Genomic DNA, 19,614 nt, shown 5'->3' with positions numbered 1-19,614 from the left:
GGAAAAGTGTGACAAAAAGGTCCATTCAGTTATCAGTACATAAAATGAACTAGTGAGAGTTAATAAGACTTTTAGGCCAGGTAATAATAATTGTATGGTTCTCACTAAGATTTTTCTTTTCATTTTCCACCAGCCAGCTGGGCATTAGAGAGGTTAAGCATGACGTTAACAGCAGAGGGCAAACGGCAGAGTTCTTTTCTTCTAATCCGTAAATAATGCACACAAAAATGGAATAACGTCCACTACTATTCATTGTAAATACAAATAATTTCACTCTACTGTACACACAGCTGAAGAGAGATGGCGCAAGTTTCATTTTTGCCGTTTGCCGTTTGCCGTACACATCATGCTTAACCTCCCTATTAACTCGTGTCACCCTGGTAAAAAGACGGATTTATCCAACCTCTAGCTGTGCAAGATTCGGTTTTGCTGATTTGTTTGAGATATTAAATTTTCTGCATGTTAGGTGAAGGGATAGCTAGCAAACCCAGACATTTTTAAGGCAGCATGAATCCACCTCAAATTGCTGTGTACTTAGAGAAAGGTGTCTTTGGATCCAGCTGAGTTCTGGATGCTAAATCGTCATTTAGGACACACTCAAATCACTTTATCTAAGGGGAAAAATGTCATGCAACATACGGTAACCATGACAGCCTGGGAAAAGGTAGTATGACTGACTACACAGGATCTGGCCTAGTGGGACAAAATATGACAGTTCAATCACTAGGTAGTAGGAAGTTAGTAATTTGAGGGTTGGAATATAAACAATAACGGACAGCTTTAAACCTCAGCCTAACTTCCTTTTATCTAATATTGTTAAAAGTAAATAGTTCACATTGGATAACTCCAAAGAAAACAAGTTTCCAAAACTTGAAAAGCAGTGAATAAATAGTGTTTAACATAAAGGAATAACCGATAACTTGACCAAACCAGTTTGATACCTTCTGTGAACTCTACAAGGAAGCCTTTTCCTAATTCTCGTCATATTCATTTGGTAAAAAACAAAGTGATATACATGTGCATACAGCACTGTACGTAACAAATAGTATGATATAAAAGTCAGCTACAGTGGAACCCTGCTTTATGGTCACCCCCTAGATATGGTCACCTCATTAAATATTAGTCACTTCATTTTGTCCCTGCAAAACACCCATACATTCTCTTATAAGAAAACCCAATTAATGGGGCCAAACTGTTAATACGGCCAACAGCCACATTTTGAAATACCAACCCGGATAATCCTTTATAATTTTACCCCATTTATATGGCCACTCCAACCAGTAATGTTCAATAAATTGTTCATTTTTCCTTTGTTAATATTGTATGAATTGATTGAAGTTTCAATTTTTCTAAAGTTATATCTGCACTCTGGATGCTAATTATTAAAGTCTTGATATATCTGTTAAGAGTCACTCAATTTAGACCAGTCATGAGGATTGATCCGTTAATCCGGTGACCCTGTTGATATGGCCAACTTTTCATGGCCCATTGGTGACTATATTAATGGGGTTCCACTGTATTTACCAAGTCTGACTCAACTTAATCTGTGATGACTTTTTCCCATGAAAGGAGAAAGTTCTATCTTAGTTCTTGTGAATGGTGTGACCTGAAAAGAAGTAACTGGAGAACCTATGGCATTACATTAGAACCACAATGTGGTTTTAAGATCTTGACAAATTATGTGAGTGACTGTCACACAATCTCGGCACTAATCGTGTCACTCAATCATGTAGCAATACGTGTCACACAAGCTCATCACAAATGTCACAATCCTGTCAACTAATACAACACAACCTTACCACAAAATCACATTGCATTGTCACACAACCTTGCCACAAGTCATGTCACAAACTTATAACAAATCATGTCACACAATCTTGCAACTGATTATGTCAGTCACACAAGGGGTGGTTGCTGCATGGGTGACTGTCCAACTGGTGCTTGACCCAGCGATGGTTGTTGTCCCATAACTGACTGCCCTTGCATTGGAGATGGCTGTTGTTGTGTTGGGTAGGGCATGTGTGATAAGCCTTGTTGCTGAGGTGGCTGTCGGTAAGGATTGTATCTTTGTGTTTGTTGTTGTGAGGGGTAGCCTGCCATCATGCCTCCTGATGGCATTCCTCCTGAGGTAGGTGGCCCATATCCAGGGTGACTGTGTGACAATGACTGCTGTTGTTGAGGCATCTGTGATACAAAAATGGCTGAGTTGGATAGAGATAACAAATATGACCAGAAAACATACAATTGACAACATGTAGGTAGGAAAGCCAGAACAATAAGGAAGTAAATCATCCAAAGAATAATACCTGTCCTGTACAACACCCAAATGAGTCCCAGGAGGGCACAACTTGGGAATAAGTACGTACAGCTGTATTAGTGTGACTGGGAAGTGTAAATGAATTAACCACTACTGAGTCTTTACATACATGTCAGTAGGTACATCAAACCTCATCCAAATAGTATCCAGAACATGTAAATGAAATTGATGCTACAACAATTATTTCACATGACCATTACAACCCTGCATTGGACCTCTTGGGATCCCCCAAAAACTCCTCAGTAAGTAGCGTACCACATATAGGCAACACAAAGTCTTTAACCAGAAAAAGTCAACGTAAAATCACAAATTTGAAACCCCAAAAGGGCTTTACACTTGTTACATATACTGCAGTTATAACTGAGTACCTCACCTTAGGAATCTTATTAATATTTATAATAATTAAAACTAAAAAACAGTCTTGACTACCAATGTTCAAAAAGAGATCTTCAAATGAGCAAGCCAAAGAGTCAATGTACATGTAAATTATGTACTAGATAAGAGAGTTAGTTAAGAGTTAGCCGAAACATCTTGCTAAAATATACAAGTCAGTGACAAAAAAACGGCACTTTTATTGACTATGTCATTTCCTAACTACATTTACACTGTACTCAAGTCTTAAACGCATATGTACTACAGTTGAGTTGCAATATTAAATCAACTTCCAAACTAATATGATTCTCTCAGTCTTTTCAGCACCTGTGAATTTGCTAGAAGCTGAACTGCTAGCAACTGAACTGATTTTCCTGATTTGTGCTACCTGTCTGCCTTGTAACCTAATGAGGAGAAGTTTGGTATTGAAAATCTACTGACCTGCTGAGGTGCTCCTTGTCTGAACTGCATCTGTCTCTGCTGCATCATGTATTGCTGAGATTGTTGTTGATTCTGCGACATCATGTGTTGGCCCATGGGTGGTGCATGAGACTGAATAGGCACCTGAGGTGGTAAATTCCCCATTGGTCCTGACATTGTGGGCGGCGCAACGGATCGGCCTGGTTGGCTTTGAGAAGGGTTACCTGGGTAGCCCATGTGGCTCTGTGCTGTCATTGGCGGATGCTGCAGTTGTGGAGGTGACGACGTTGACTGTCCCATCCCACCAACTGAGCTAGCACCGTACCCAGCTGTGCTAGGACCACTGATTCCTCCAAGTTGTGGAGGCATGTTGGATTTCAAAGGATCGTTCATTCCAGAAGGCATTCCAGCTGTCAATCCTGGTGCACTTGGCATCATGTCTGTAGATGAGCCTGAGTTTGATGTCATGTCAGGTAGCCCTGGCTGAAGCATGCCAGACCCAGAAGGTGGCGTCACTGATGCTGGAGGTGTCTTCATACTGGGACCACTTTGTGAGCCAGGAGCCTGTTCAAAGAAAGAGCCAGTGATAAGAAGTAAAGTTTTACCATTACAAGTGATATCACAAAGAGATGGTAGACCTATACATCGACATCATCAAAGACCCTTGGTTAGCTCGCCAGATGCTTGACTGACACGGCATGACATGCTAGAGTCAATAAGAGAAGAGAAGACTAACTAAAGACACCAATAGAAGGCACTTCAAGAAAGTGTAGATCAGTATACTATCAATCAGTGACAAAAGTGTTGAGACACTTCACAGTGAAATTCAATTTTTGAGCATCTTAGAAACATCCCCCCCCCCCCCCCCCATTTCCTCCCAAATAATGTTGATTTTTCTATTTCTAAGACTGCACAGACTAACAGAACCGGTCCTCCACAACATTGAATTGGGGGCTGGGGGTATCAGAGAATTAACGCCAGATGCAAGTGAAATAGAATAAGAGGTTACATGTAAATATTGAAAAGCATTAGTTTAGATTGTAAAGCATCACTTTATATTTTTGCTAAAAATCAATTGTCACAGTCAATCATGGAGCAGACACCTTACTCAGGCCGGACCATATAGCCAGAGTTTTGTTCTTTCTCTTAATTTGATGTGGCTCCACAAAATGATGTGTTGTAACCAAGCAATTTTTGGTGGAAAGAACAAAAGTACTATTCACAGTCTAGTTACGATCATTCTGCTGAAATGGAAACAAATTATTGCATTACAAATTATCCACATACAGGAATGGTGTTCTGCATGCTTTGGGTGGAATCGGCCAGTGTGGCTAGGTACACTAGATTACGATGCAACAGCTGTTGATATCTGTAAACAAAAGTACAAGGCATATTGGTCAATGATTAATACCTACATGTACATCAACGATGAAAGATAAAGTTTCAGTGAGATTCAGAGCACCTAGCCACACCACTGAGACTTATTGCTGCTTCCAAAGGACAAACAACTCAGAGATTTGCTTAATCCCCCTGTTTGAGCTGCAAGTCCATCAAAGTTTAGCCCTCTGACATACTACCAGATCACCCTAGCATTTCGCAGGTACCCACTTATACACCTGCATGGAGACAGGCAATGTGATCTAAATGCAATTCAGTGACTAAACAAAGAACTCCACTCAGTGACCCTAGCCAGTTCTGAAACCCAGACTGCCTGATTAAGAGTCAAACATGCATGATAGCCATCAAGGACACTACACACTGATAACAATGCCCAATGCATCGGACAGAACAAAACACAGTAAACAAAAAAACTTGGTTTGGTTAGATTGTGCTCACAGGTCCAAGTCCAACAATGGTTTCTCAACAAATATGTAGCCACTGTGGCTAATCTGGCTCTCTTTACAAGTTTACCCAGAGGCTTTGACTCTTGGGTGCTTATCAAAAAGATCATGGCCTCTGGAAAAATGATTACACTAATTCCCTAAAATTCAGGCTGGGTTGATGTTACATACTGTGTGCATTCATAAGCCTTTCCTTTACTTTGGTAGTCCACAATAGCCTGCAGCAAAGAAGACATAATTTAGTCCAGAGACAATCCAATCATTCTGTACATGTATGAATTCAAAATAAGTTTCTGATCTTTTTCCTCTATCAGGTAGGTAACCCAAAATTACTCAAATGCATGCAGAAGTGCTAGCACAAAAGAAAGAGGGTACAGCAGGTAATGTTTTTTAAATTTAATTTATAATTTGCAGTTTTTTATAGGAAAAGGGCAGACATTTGTCAGAGTTTTCAATCAAATTTCAAATCTGTACAAACTCCCACAGAGCTCCTACATGTACAAACTCTTACAGGGCCAAAGCAAGAACAAAATTATGACTGAGGCAATGCCCATGGTTAAATTCTCCTTCTCTGAGGTATTTAGCAGTGTTTTACTTTTGCCCTTCAAAAAAAAAAAACAATTTAAGTGACAAAAAATAACTGAAGCAAGTGCCTCAGTTTGCCTCATACTGGCTACAGCCCTGTCTTATGGTATGCTTTTGTGGTTTCGGTCACCTTGAATGTTCCAAATAAAACCCCTGGTCTCTGCACCAGGTTATAAAAAAAACCAAGTGAACATTCTACAGTTGTGTGACTATGTTTGACAGAAGCTTTACAGAAACAACTGATGAATTACATAAGGTGCCATATGTACCTGAATAAGCTGGGAATTTTCATCCAGAAGCTGAAAGAAACAAATTATATATACCATTAAACATGCATCTCTTCAGATTATTTCTTTAGACCAATTTACAACACATTGGTCTTGTGCTGTAACTCTAATAGAAATTGAGTACTAGACTTGTGATATCTACATTTGCAGTCCAGGGAAATCCTGCTGTGAAAAGGACTGCTGTAGGTGACTGATGCCACAGCAAGCCGAGTAGAAGCCATGTGGAAACCTTCAGTTGTCAACAAATAGTACTTTTCAGGACTACTCTCGTGCAGACAAGAGTGCACTACACTACATGTGACTAGCAATATTCATTTTGGTTCAAATCATTTACATGTTACCACACCTATTACTACCCTTGATGGCACAAAAATGAACATGGATCAGGGCTGAGTATGTTTGATGGACCCTTGATGTTACAAATGAACTTGCCTATAGTTGCTACAATTCACTCAAAAGGGAAAAATTTTGTTACAGGTGTGAAGATCAAGGCTACAGGTGACTCAATACTTAATGACAGCCCTGTAGATGATGACATAAATCTATGTTGTATCACATTACATGGGCACAGTACCACAAGATGGCCCCTACTGTATGTAACTCACCATCAGAGTGCAAAGAAAATTAATTTTTGGGCTTGTAACCATAATGTAATAGCCAGAAAGTTATTCCCACTAGCCCCCAGAATTTCATCTCTTACAGTACTTCTGTGATATGAAATTCCTCAAATATTTTCCTCAGAAACTTCATTTGAATGTTCACCAGGTAAGTGAAAGACAGAATCCACTACCCTAGCTATAAAGGCTATCAGACACCAGCCGCTTTCTTTGCCTGCTGACCATACTAATAAAATCAATTATTATGTGTATTTCTGAGGTTTAACAAGTGAGTGGCTCTCCATTTTTTTAAGCTCTAGTCTCAACACAAACATTCTATTGTTAATAATCCCACAGCAGCCTGCCACGATGCCAAGCGCTGATTGGTAGATTTGAAATGGCCTGCATGCCTTGAATTCCTTTGGTCACTGAGTTTGACACCGATCATATTAAGAAAGCTGTATTCCTGATTTCAGCATCAATTTTCTCGGAAAATGTTGAAGGGATGAAGCTATCAAATTCAGCGAAGAGATAGAGAAAAATCTCATCAATCAACAACCACGGCCATTCAGGTGAGATTTTCAGTATTTTGGCATTAATTCCAGTTTGAAGTGGAGGAGGTCGCATCTGGCAGCCGCCATGTTGTAAGCCTTGTCTCCCTCTCTTGTCTTACTGGTCTCCAGCCAAAAGTAATTTCGTAAAAAGATGCCTCAGACGGCCCAGGAAGGCGAAAAAACACCACACATGAGTCGATTAACGTTTCATTTAACCATACTGAGATATTCAAACCGAGATGTATATTAGATATGCAATTTACAGAGCTTTATTCATAACCCTCATAGATTCTGTTTGTTTCACATTTATTACGCTCAAACACATAGAGTGGTCTGCCTGTGGTATTGCTAATTGTTTTCAGGCTTTTGAAACCATTTTGTCAATCGGGTACATTACTCTATCCCTGTTTATTTTACAGCAAACTTTTTGTTTTAACAAACTGTCGGTAGCTTGTTGGTAACCTGTCGGCTGACGGCTTACCGACAGTCGGTTTCGGGAGCTATTCTTCACAATTACCCAAGTTTAATTCAGAGATTCCAACCCTCCCGATTTGATCAGGAGACTCCCAATCTGATGTGTTGCCTCCCGCTCTTATCAAATTCTCCCGATTTATAATAAAATTGTGAAAACAAGGGAAAAATGCTAATCTTAAGTATTTTTTTTGCGATGTATTACACTTTCTTCTCATATCATCTCACCCAGTCTCTCGCCACGTGTTGTGCAGACTCATCAGGCCAGCAGTCTTACTCCATTTAGCAGCTCCAAAATGCAGGAAAAGGCATTTAAGAAAACCTAAATTTGCAAAATTTCCCGGTGAGCATGGCCCCGCACCCCCCCTTGAGGCTGCCGCCTCCAGTGCTAAAAGAGTCTCCCTATTTTCCTTCAAAAGGGGTTGGAATCTCTGTTAATTTCCAACAACAATTCAGTCCGTGCGCGATTTTGTTTAGGCGTGGAGTTATAAATACTGCTTAATATGTAGCGAAATAATTGGAAATTGAAATTTAGTAAGAACTGTCTAACAATTAGATTATTCGCTATCGATTTCTATGAGGTAAATCAGGAAATCTCGAGCTAATAATCTAAGTTTAGGTCTATTTTTATTAGGAGCGAGCGGAGTTACAGAGTATATAAATACTTTTGTAAGCCCAAGAGCTTACTTTAGGAAGGCTTATCCTTGAAAGGATTTTTACAACTAAGATTTGAGGGACTGATTTCCAGGTGGGTTTAATCCCTTGTCAAGAATAAAAGCTAACAGAATGAAGTTGAAATGAATTTGAATAGGGAATCATCCGTCGTCGATGAACCAATGTCAAAAATTGTTAGATTCAGCCCCAAAACTAAAGCAAACTACACAGTTTTACCACTTACCGATTGAACTGTTTGTTGACTTGGTTCTGGACGCTGCCGTCCAGACACAAATGTCATCGACATGTTTTCGTCTTTCTGTTTTCTGACAGTGGAATGGTCTTCCTCGACTACCAAGAACACTACTTTGTTTAACTGTACGCAGGTGTCTCAATCCTTATTACGACTCTATGTAAGCTGACTTGAAAAATACCTCACTTCACGCGACGCCAAACACAATATGGAATGAAGGGAATCGAAATGAACAGGTAAAAAAGTTTCCCCGAATCATGAACCCCCCCCCCCTTAAGGTTTACAACGAACAAAAGCAACAATCAAGCCTCACCGGCTTCCCGGGGGAACTTTCGTATGAAAAGGACGGGGGTGCTCGTGGTACCTTTTAGGCGTTAAACAAGCGGTTTTCCAACCTCTTAGGGTGTTCAACCTGAAAAGTTCCACAGCGGAAGCTTTTACGGTACCTTTTACCGTATTGAGCCGACAAAATATGGCAGGAGATGAAGTGCTGTTTTACAATTGGTACCTCTTAGGCCGAAAAATTTCAAGGGACGCCCACAAAGCAGGATCTTGGCACCTCTTATTTGGGGTTCTTTTCAAAATTCCGACGAATACCCCCGTCCGTTTTTATATGGGAGTCACCCCCCTCCCCGAGACTGTCATCTGGTTTACGGTGCTGCGAAAATGAGCAAGACTTTTGTAAGAAAACGTTAAAAAAGGGCAGTTTTTCCCTGGAAATATTGCGAGTGATATCAATATTCCTCCCACGGGCTTTCGGCCCCCAAAACAAAACCTGGTCTAGCCTGGAAGTAGGCTCAAATGGGTAAGCATTCCATCATGGAATCCCTGTGTCAAGACGAGGAATATCCGGGGGGACTCCCATATAAAAAGGACGGGGATGCTCGTCGGACATTTTGAAAAGAACCCTTAAGAGTTACCAAGATCTCGTTTTATGAGCTTGGCTCCTAAAAGGTACGCCGAGCACTCCGTCTTTTTCATATGAGAGTTCAACCTGGGAATATGAAAGTTACAATTGCGGCAACGGAGGCCCTCTAGATGTCTCCAAACAGAACACACACGAAATAAATCATCGTGTAATTTGGACGCGGAATCGATTATTGCCCGAACAGGGTAACCAGTAGGCTCGATTTCCGCCGCTCTCTCGTGTCTGGTCTACGTTCCTTTCCCGAACAGCGGCTGGTAATCGAGCCTAGGTAACCAGGAAAATCACGTTTATTACGTACACGGTCATCATTTCCGGGTTATGGAGAAAGGAAATTGAAGGTGCCAACAACTACAGCCAAATCTGTACTTTGTATGGACGCTTCTGTACAATAGGCAGTTCACGTGATCCCAGAGAAACCTGAGGGGATAAATGATTTTTGGAAACAACCGTAATCCAAGGCTTTTTTCCAAAATCAGCAAACCAAACGAAATATCACTGAATAGCTATAAAGGCTAACTATGGCATGAATCATTTTACAGTACAATGAATCAATTTTTTTTGCAATCCCAAATGGGAATCTGCTTCATAAAAATTAGCGCGTTTAGCGGGGCTTGCTACTTTTTAATGTGAAAACATAGGAAAATTAAGCTAGAATGCCGGATCAAGGTATACCAGGGACAGTATAAAACACTAGCCATTTGACAAAGCTTGTTGATATTTCACCACTTTTTTGACATCGCTTTGATAGCTTTCGTTTCAAATGGCTAATCAAAATAGAAGAATTACGAAAGGCAAGAAATTTGCTTTCTCCTGGGGCTTCCTCCATTATCACAGGAGAAGCTTTGTGACTTTGTGACTTTGTGACTTTGTGAGTAAAAGGATCTACAGCCTGATTACGTCGATTACTGGGAGTGTACTACACTTTGGCGAACAGCTGATTGACACACCACAGAGTCTCCATGACACATAACGCTAGGTAAGTTTTTATTAGTTTGGAATGAGGACTTCAATCCAGTCATCAGTTAACTGATCTCCAGAGCTAATCATAAGTATACTAACAGCTTTAAAAATGTTTCTGTAGTTTGCCTCTTCTAGATAACGTTCATCTTTAGACGTAACTACACTGTATAACTAAAAGTCCGCTATCTTGGCACGTGATTGGCACGTGATTACCACTAAAGTAAACTTAGTATACATGTAACAATATGTTTTCAATCTAAGCTTCGTAAAGAACCATATTGGTAAAATCTACTACCGTACACAACAGGGTTTAAACAATAACGAGGTATACGAAAATAAGTTGTGTAACTTTGAAGTAAGATTGGAACTGAATTTAGTACAGTGCTGAGTTCGTTTGAGCGCACTATATAACTACTTAAACTTGTTACTTGTAATATAGTGTGGTAACAAATAAGTCTAGTTTTCGTTTTTTACAAGATTAGACTTACATCACGTTTCTGACAATACTTTAAATGGTATATTCAGTGTTGTTTTCATTGTGCTGTCATTAATTTTCTTAGGAAACCGCTTAGTTCTAAATACAAACAATAACACACACGGTAATTCACCGAAACAGTAAGGCGCAGGTCAAACGATGAACTCCTCATGAGACAAACTTAACTGCAATTTGAGCTCTCTCGTTGGGTCAAACGTAGAACTTAATTCGGATTTAAAGCAGACGGATGGAACGTGTTGAAGGATTGAAATTCAGCTGGACGAACTCACCAGCTGAGTCAAACGTCGAACTTAAATTAATTCACTCAATTTAGTTCGTCTCATATCAAGTTCGACGTTTGACCTTGGCCTAAAAGCTACCAAGTGGGCCTTCTTCATTGTAACGAACGTTCACTTGGTACAATACAGCCTGGGCAATGTCATGATGACAAGCTACGTACTCGGACATCCAAACAAAGAACATTCAGGCTTAACTGGTTAAAGTAACTTTGTCGGTTTAGTGTCTGCTGTTTTTGTTTGCTGTTCAGTATGAGGATTTTCGGTCGTGACCGTTTGTTGCAATGGGCCATTTCAAACCTTAAATTGTATCATTCAGTTACAGTTAGCTAGCTGAATGTAAAATTTCACCGACCTTATTCACGTGTCTATCCAATACAGCTTCGTTCTAAGACATCACAACGTGGAAGAATACCACTTAGTCACCTAGTAACCGATTGCCTTTGATTCGTTGGTGTCTTTTTGCCATACTTAACGCAAGCAGGCTTCAACTGCACATTTCTAACTACACAAATATATTCCTAAATAGGACTCGATTTGGTAAGGCAACGAAGATTGAACAAAATCTAATAGACGTTGGAAATAATAAGAGTTTAACTTCCAGTAGAAACAATTATTTTGAATCTTCAGCAGATAAAGTTATGTCAAGACTACTACGAAGCAAGATGTAGCAAATGACAGCTTTTTCTAGTTAATTAAAAGCAAAGTGCTGGCTATCCAGAATCCGTTTTGCTGCTGAGTAATAAACTTCCTACGTCCAAACTTCTAACATCAATTTAAATTGATGTGTTTCAGTTTTGCTTTGGCTGTCATTGTACATTGATTCCTTATAAACCACGCAATCATGAAACTTCAGTTCATAATTAATTGCTTAAAACGTTTCTTAGCGTTATGTTGCTAAACACTTGCGATCTCTTTTAGAGCGGAAGTTTCATTAGTTACCACAATACACAAACACTGGTATTGACGTTCCTGAGAGATGGAGGATCGAATGCATTTCTACACATACGTCGCTGACAACTCAAATTCAAATATTTTAAGGTGGTGTTAACTTTCAGAGCCTCCATGATACACTGGATTCCATCATCAGCGATCCAGTTGTTACACAAATCCAAATCTGTCAAGGTGGTATTAACTTTCAGAGTCTCGGAGATCAACTCACATTCGGAGTCTCCAATCTTACTCCTGTTCCAGGTGGAATCCATGATTTCGACATCTTTCAGCTTCAAGCAAGTCAAGGTTGAGTTGACTGTAAGAGCTTTAAAGAAAGAAGCCAGAGCAGAAGGGTCTTCACACAGGCAGGAACTCAAATTTAAATGAGTCAAAGCTGTATTGCTAGCAAGGAATTCTCGTGGCACTTTGAAACGCGACCTCGCTTTATCCAAGTCGAGTTCCTTCAAGGTTTTATTGTCCATTAGAGATGTAAAGAAATCCTGTGCATCAGGTGGCCGCAAATCATTTTGACCCAGTCTCAAACAAGACAAGGTGGTGTTGACCTTAAGGGCATCTGATAACTGACAAAAAGGAAGATGGATGCATCCTTTGGACGGGAAAACAGCACAAAGGCCAGTCAAATCCAAAGTCGATAAGGTGGTATTTTGTTTAAGGGCATCAAAAAGATCGATAGCACCACGCTTATCAACCTGGGTGTGCCTCATATTCAGATCATTTAGAGCCTTATTGCTCTTAAGGGCCTCAGAGAAGAAGTGTGCACCTACACCCCCAATTTTATTAAAACTGAAATCTAAAGAAGTCAGGGTGTTGTTGCGAGTAAGGGCTTCGCAAACGTATTGGGTACCATCTGCACCAATCTCAGTCGAACTTAAACGTAACTTCTTCAACGTAGCATTAACTTGAAGAACGTCAGAGAGAGCTTTGGCACCACTGTCACCAATCCCATTATTACTTAAATCTAAGCTGGTCAACGCGGCGTTGACTTTAAGGGCCTCAGACAGAGCTTGGGCATCAATCCTAGTATCACTCACATTTAAGGACGTCAAGGTGCCATTCGCTGTAAGAGCCAAAGAAAGACATTTGGAACCGATAGAAAGAAGTCTGTTTCCACTTAAATTCAGAGTAGTCAGAGTGGCATTGGTTTTAAGACTTTCTGAGAGATAGTAGGCAGCGACACAATCAATCTCATTATCCTTCAAATTCAGGTTTGTCAAAGTGGTGTTTGTTTTCAGTGACTCAGAGAGAGAAAATAAGCCATAGTCGTCCATAGTTTCAACCATCCCAGTTGAAAATTCATCAAGCTTTTTCAAAGCCTCAGGAAGGGTGCAGCGACCGATTTGATGTAAGATCAGTGTCATGGAAATCTCTTGTGGACAAAGAGATTTTCCTTGCCTTTGTTCACCAACCTTGTTATAGGATAAATTCAAAGTGGTTAAAGAAGTGTTGAGTTTAATAGCCTTCGAAAGAAACTTGGTTCCTGATGCAGTAATATCATTGTCACTTAGGTCTAACTTGGTCAAAGTAGTATTCACTTCAAGCGCGTCAGACAGTGCTTGGGCACCAGAGGCGCCAATCTGGTTAGACCTTAGATCCAGGTTGGTCAGACTGCTGTTGACCTTCAAAGCGCCAGAGAAAGCCTCTGCCCCAAAGGGACCGATTTTGCCAAAGGTGTCGCTCAAGTGCAAAGAATCCAGAGTGGTATTGTATTTGAGGGCCTCAGAAAAAGGCCCGACAAGACGGGCAAAGTTAGACCAGCCGCGACATGTACGGAACGTGGAGTACTCATCCAACCACTTGATGAATGCGTTTGATTTCAGCGGTTGGTGATAATCACGGGGAAAGGAAAGTCTTCCAATGGCTAAAAATTCTAGTTTGAGAGAGGAACCTAAAGTTAAAATATAATGATCTCTATGTTCGCTAGCTGCGTATTCTGAGCACTCCAAAGCGAGCAGCAAAAGCATCTGGAGCTCTTCGATGTCCTCAGCATTTCCAAGTGCTAGTGAATTTATGCGAGAGCAAATACTTTTGACAAGATCCAAGGCCTTTTCTTTCGATTTCAAGCTAAGAATTCCACTCATGAACAAATATACTTGTCTCAACGGTGGTTCAAAATAGCTTTCATCAGCAACTTTTGCATTTAGGTCAATCTCGCCACTGAGAATCTGAAAGGCGAGAAAGAAGCCTGCAAAATATTGCTGGAACCCATACCACAGACGCGAAGTACCTCTTACAGTCTGGGCTGACGTGAACCCGGGTAACTCTTTTATGTTTAAAGTCCCTTCGTCTTCCTCAGAGTCGGAGTCTCCTTTACGTTGGAGCTTAAAAGCTATGAGCCCCAGAGAAGTGAGATGGTCTTTGTAGACTTCAATCAGATCTTCATCGCTGCTCGACTTCCCCTTTATGGTTTCATTTCTTCTCAAGGCGCAAAGTATCATTTCTGTGTACAGCTGGGTTCTGCTTGTTGGGAAAACACCATTCAGGTCTTTACAAAGAAGACAGAGGAGTGCTGTGTATATGGGATTACCGGGGAACAATTCTTTCCGCAAGTTGTCAAACTCGTCCAACAAGTCGAGCAGCTTCTTAGCCAAACTCTCCTGGTCTTTAAAGTAATCGCAGATGAATTTCTTTCCATCTTCTTCAGTGAATCCCAGTATCTCCAGCCAAGTACCACAGCACTCTCTAACTTTCAGTGCTGTTGCTCTTTCGGCGGTAAGAAGGAAGTAGCATCGTGGCAATTCTCTTTTAACCAGCTGGGAAATCATCTGCAGGTTATCTGGAGACATGTCGTCAAGTCCATCGAGTATCAACAAAACTTTGGACTGATTTTCTTGGATAAACTTAAAGAACATTTCCTTAGATTGCTCGTCAACATCCTCAGGAAGAAGTTGAGAGTCGATTGCTTTCCAAATGTCTGATGAGATCTCTCCACATTTAAGTGACAGAAGTACCTGGATTTGGGGTGAAAGCTTCTCCAATTCTTCTTGATTACTAGCCCAGTGGTAGGCCAGTTTCTGACAGTAGGTCGTCTTTCCCATGCCAGATTTTCCCTCAATTAGCACAGTCCTTGGTTTCTGACCATGTTTGTCTACTCTGAAGATATCTGTCAAATGGTCGATTTGCCCGATTTGCCCGATTTTCCCGTCCTTTTTAACGATTTTTAGCCTGGTGAAAAGATTTACTAGGTTAAAGTTAAACTCCTCACACCACGGAGGGGACTGCAGCTTGCCTTCCTCTTCTCTGCATCCTTGGCGAATTTTTTCCACGATATCAGTAGGAAAGTACGTCTCTAGAAACGAAATAAATAGAATTTGTGACTATCACTTAACAACATGATTAAATGTTCTCTCAAATACACCGACATCCACACCCATAAGGCCGGTAAATAAAAGGATTTTTTTGGACTAAAATTTGTAAACATCATTGACCAGTAGTTTAAAGCAATAACACCCCCGAGTCCTTGAAACTTTGTGTTCTTTCCTCAGCACCCCGATAATAATTTCCGTCCTAAAACACTACATGCATTAATTCTGGTTTGACCCCTCGCTTGAGTAATTTTGTCACGATATTCTGTTCCTTTCTAAAACTGACTACAACACCAAAGTAATGACCTAACAACTGTCAAGAAATACAAGTGAAGTACAAAAAAAAGGAGGCCACTTCAATTGTTAATTGTTCCGAGGGCAAGACTCTCATGCGTTGACATCTGAAAGGATGGAGATGCTGGTCGTCTCTTTTAGAGTGTAGATTGTGAATTTTGTATCCCTTAGAGTGGTAAGGTGAAGACATCAATGCTTTTACCATTCAAGGCATTCAGTTTAGGATTGCACGTTAGGAAATAAGAAAACGCCGTCGTAGCCTGTCATGGTGAGTTTAGATAGAATGGATGAAATCAAATTTCTGGCTTCATGAATGCAATAAAGCATTCGATAATGTATATATCGTTATTTAAGACACTTATTTGTTTGCCTGGTGTAAATGTTATCTGTTAGGGGGCAAACAAAGCTTGAATGAAACCGCCCTCGGTTAGTCTCGGCTTGATACAAATTTTCCAACAAGCATTTTGATCTGGTCAAAAATGCTTATAAATCAACTTTTTGTTTGCTAAGATTTCATTAACGCGTTTTTTGGCTTCATCCGTTCTCTTCCCAGAGCCTTCCTTTCAATTGATTAAGTTTTTCGACAAATAAGTCATATAAGTCCTATTCACGAGAGACTTACGAGACTTACGACTTACATAAGTATGAAACCTCGAAACTAAGACCCTGCGTTATTGTTCGTCTTGCATGGCACCAGTGTCGCCTCGTTTTAACCTGACAATGTGTTAGACCCTCTTTGAAAACTATCGGTGACTTTCGGACGCGACTTTTATTCTTCTAACTTGTGAGATATTTTAGTATTCTGAATAACAGCAGAACGTTCCCCACATTATACGACCGACGCATTGGTTGCAAAACCCAGGAAAGTATACCTTGTTTCAGGTCTAGATGTATGAGCACTCTATGCTGGTTCACGGCTTTAGTTATGGAAAGCTAGGAGAGCCTGGCTGACGCAGAGTCAGAAAGAAGACTGACAACCCGAAAGTAGGTACTAGGCTAGCAGCACAGAGGTACCGAACAACAGGGAGCTTAATGCTCAAGGTAACGCTGACGGATTATGAAGCAGTTCACAGACAGTAACAGCAACCTGCGGTGGAACAAGACGTTCTATAAAGCGCACCAAGTTGCCAAAGATGGATGACCAATCAACCTGGAAGAAGTTTTTTTCTGGTATTTGAGGCGACCCTGTTCGGTTCTATTGAGGGGAAGCTAGATTAGTTTGAGAAAATCGTATATGATTTTTGTTCCACGTTATGAGGAGTTGGAGAGGAGAGAGAGAGAGAGAGAGAGAGAGAGAGAGAGAGAGAGAGAGAGAGAGAGAGAGAGAGAGAGAAGTGAAGATGGAGCTGGCAGATAGCGGATAGGTGGCACAAAGGTACCCACAAAGGTTCTCTTGCTGTGCTGCCATCTTGTATTTACATCCTGATCATCTACATCCTCATCTGTAAAAACTTCAATTTGTTCTTTAGTGTCACTGTGACCTCTTCTCGCAACCCCATATCCTCCAGTTTAGCTGTATTGAATCTTTTCCGGCAGGTGCCTCCTACTAGCCTCTTCGCAGCAAGCTTCATTCTAAATTTTCCAGTCACTAGGAGATAATCAGATTCAATACTCGCTCCCCCATAACTTTGACATCAAGGAGCGTCTTACGCCTTACACCTAACCCCCAACCTGGAGGACCAGGGGACCACTCTTCGTCTGGCCTCTGCCTTTCGACCTGTCCGGCATGGGTGACCCTACCAGGGGTTTAGAACTCTCAAAGGCATAGCTCTAAGGGTAATACAGATATGAAATCCGCCCCAACACTACAAGGTGGTGATCCCGACGGGGTAGAGGGCAGAGTGTGTTCGACGATAAAAAAAAGAAAAGGGGATGAAACGGAAGCACTTCACCAAGAGTCTTCAAAAGTTCTAGCCAATATTAATTGATATAATTTGTAAGGAAAAATCATCTTTAACAACCTTTGTAGTAGAGAATGGGTTGGAAGCTGTAATGCCGGGTTTCTGGTTTGTGTAGAAAATGCCTCTATGGTTTGGAATACCATCCAGAGATACAGACGTTCGAAGAGAGATCTACATGCAATCTGGCCTGAACCTAGTAACGCTTATGGCTTAGTAACACATAATTGTTCTTTTTCAGTTCGGGAGTTCTTCTACATTACCGCGAGGGCGTCCAGTTTATTAAAAAACTACTATGATGCGTTTCGCTAGAGTGCTTACGGTTTCGGTAATCACAAATGTTTTCTAGGAGCGGATGATTAGCCAGATGCCTAACCTTCAAGACCTGAAGGAGGTCGGTTTTCGGTCAGGGTTTTCTTTCCCTTAGATTACTGCAGTGCTGTACATGCTCACGAGCTTCATCTGCGCGAGATAGTGATAGGGTCATTCTTTGTCTGAACTCTACCCAGGGAATGGCTAGAGTGGACATGGAGCGAGATGAGAACTGTAGCCAGAGACAGAGCAGCGTGGAGACAGAGTGGACAGGTAGCGGGTAACATGATGCGTTTCAGATGTGGCTCTCTTTAGGTTATTCCACTACAAGTAGCAGCCCGTTGAGACTGACCGTACGTTTGCTTCACTCTTGGTCGTGCCCATTGAGATGGCGTCACAGGGACTCAGTAGTATGGTTAGGGGGCGGCGATTGGTGAGGTTTATGTCTTTCTTGAAGTCCTTCATGAAGGCTGAAGAATCAGATTCAGTGGGTCAGCTAAAAAGCTGAGGGTTTTTGTCTTTGGGTATGCTCCCATTGTACAATTCATGAGCTGGCCACTGTAAATATCCAACTCGGACGCACGAAATAGCTGTAAACAAGAGGGCATTATGGTGGACATGAGCCAAAGGAAATGAACATGGATTGGACTCCGGCAGTGGTGCCGAAGAAGGTTTGTTCTGTGACAAGGAAAACGGGGAAGACCACGACAAATTTGGAGAAGGTCAGCGGAGAAAGAACTTAAGTCCATGTATCTGACCTGGAATGAAGGCGACACAAGACCGCATCAGCTGGGGAGAAAGACTGTAGAGGCCTTATGCGTTTCACTGAGCAACGAGGACGGATGGAGTCAGATGGCTTTTCAAGCTGTGAAGTTTAAAGTCTGCCTTAGTGAAGGGAAGAAACAAAGCAATAAACTTGCACCTTCAAAAGAGATTAGAATTCAAACAGTGCAAGGAGAGCCTGTCAAGATTATTGGCACACGAAATTCTCTCCCCCTGAATGACAGGCAGATTCAGAAGAAGATAGAGGAAATTTTAGAGCAATAGATAGGTGTGACCTTCCAGGTAAGATGAAAATGTTGTGGTTGTAGCTTGACCTGCTTTTCAGACTGTCTGTAGGTGTATGAGATAGCTTGAACTACTTGATTCTTGCTCTCCTATGTATATCACCAGAGTTATCTCAAATTTCGTCTTTCCTATTGCTGGTGTCACTGTCATGCCATCACAAATAAAGGCGGCAACCATCCAATAAATTAAGTCAAGAGTCTGAGATATGATAGAAGAATGATATAAAAACAACCTCGCGAAGATTTAGGTCTGTACGGTTTTTCGTGCCTGCATCATTCGGAGAAATTTGTAGAGTTTCGTATGGAACTAATTGTTTCAAATTTCGTCAAAACGTTTGTCTTCCCTGTATTCGCCTCCGTTAGTAATGATCTAAATCCTCTTCACAGACACTTCAAAAATGCAAAATGACCGCCATTTTGTCAACAACCGAGTACCGCAAGGCTATTCACGTTCTACAACAGGATAGTTAGCGATTAGCATCGCCAATAGGAGAACAGAATTCGTTATAGAACGCCTGTAGATTTTTTCTAGAGTGAGAGACAATAGGTCATTTCCGAGTTGCCCATTTGCTTCTGCACTAAAGAGTGTTCATTCATATGAAAATGTGTTTCACCTGCACGTTTATTTCATGCAAATCAAACTGTTTTGCACATAGACAGTTTTGCATGAGGACTCGTTTTGACGCAGAAGCAGAGGGCAACCCGGAAATAGCTATTCTTTCCGGCCTGCTAGATCTGAGAAATCAAAAAACCCTTCAGTCGTTGCGAGGATATTAAG

At 41.1% G+C, this 19,614-nt stretch overlaps 2 protein-coding genes across 8 annotated transcripts in view; both read right to left on the bottom strand.

The window, feature by feature from the left end:
• Positions 1-104: 104 nt before the first annotated feature.
• On the bottom strand, positions 105-8,612 carry LOC145465256 (uncharacterized). Its single transcript, XM_081449035.1, has 6 exons — positions 8,342-8,612; positions 5,805-5,834; positions 5,122-5,168; positions 4,397-4,478; positions 3,131-3,673; positions 105-2,184 (listed from the first exon to the last, which is right to left on the bottom strand). Exons 1-6 carry the CDS (start codon positions 8,402-8,404, stop codon positions 1,897-1,899), a joined length of 1,053 nt encoding a protein of 350 aa, XP_081305161.1. The 5' UTR covers positions 8,405-8,612; the 3' UTR covers positions 105-1,896.
• Positions 8,613-9,861: 1,249 nt separating this feature from the next.
• Positions 9,862-19,614, bottom strand: part of LOC145465244 (uncharacterized) — a 39,868-nt gene continuing 30,115 nt past the window's right edge. For all 7 annotated transcript variants that reach the window (XM_081449023.1, XM_081449021.1, XM_081449020.1 and 4 more), the window contains one exon: positions 9,862-15,249. In XM_081449023.1, the coding sequence (XP_081305149.1) occupies positions 11,948-15,249 (3,302 nt within the window). In that variant the 3' untranslated portion in view covers positions 9,862-11,947. The remainder of the gene's footprint in view (positions 15,250-19,614) is intronic.

Source organism: Orbicella franksi, chromosome 13 (genome assembly GCF_964199315.1).
Source record: "Orbicella franksi chromosome 13, jaOrbFran1.1, whole genome shotgun sequence".
Lineage (NCBI taxonomy): Eukaryota > Metazoa > Cnidaria > Anthozoa > Scleractinia > Merulinidae > Orbicella > Orbicella franksi.
Note: the sequence above shows the minus strand (reverse complement) of the source record. Positions and strands in the feature narration are given on the sequence as shown.

Bases quoted from the DNA above. Each gene is read 5' to 3' on its own strand.
- LOC145465256 (XM_081449035.1), bottom strand. From the start codon at position 8,404: ATGTCGATGACATTTGTGTCTGGACGGCAGCGTCCAGAACCAAGTCAA. The intron at 4,479-5,121 runs GTATGTAACATC...TTTTGTTTACAG, and splicing joins AAGGCTTATGAATGCACACA to ATATCAACAGCTGTTGCATC. The intron at 2,185-3,130 runs GTCAGTAGATTT...TTTGTATCACAG, and splicing joins GACAAGGAGCACCTCAGCAG to ATGCCTCAACAACAGCAGTC.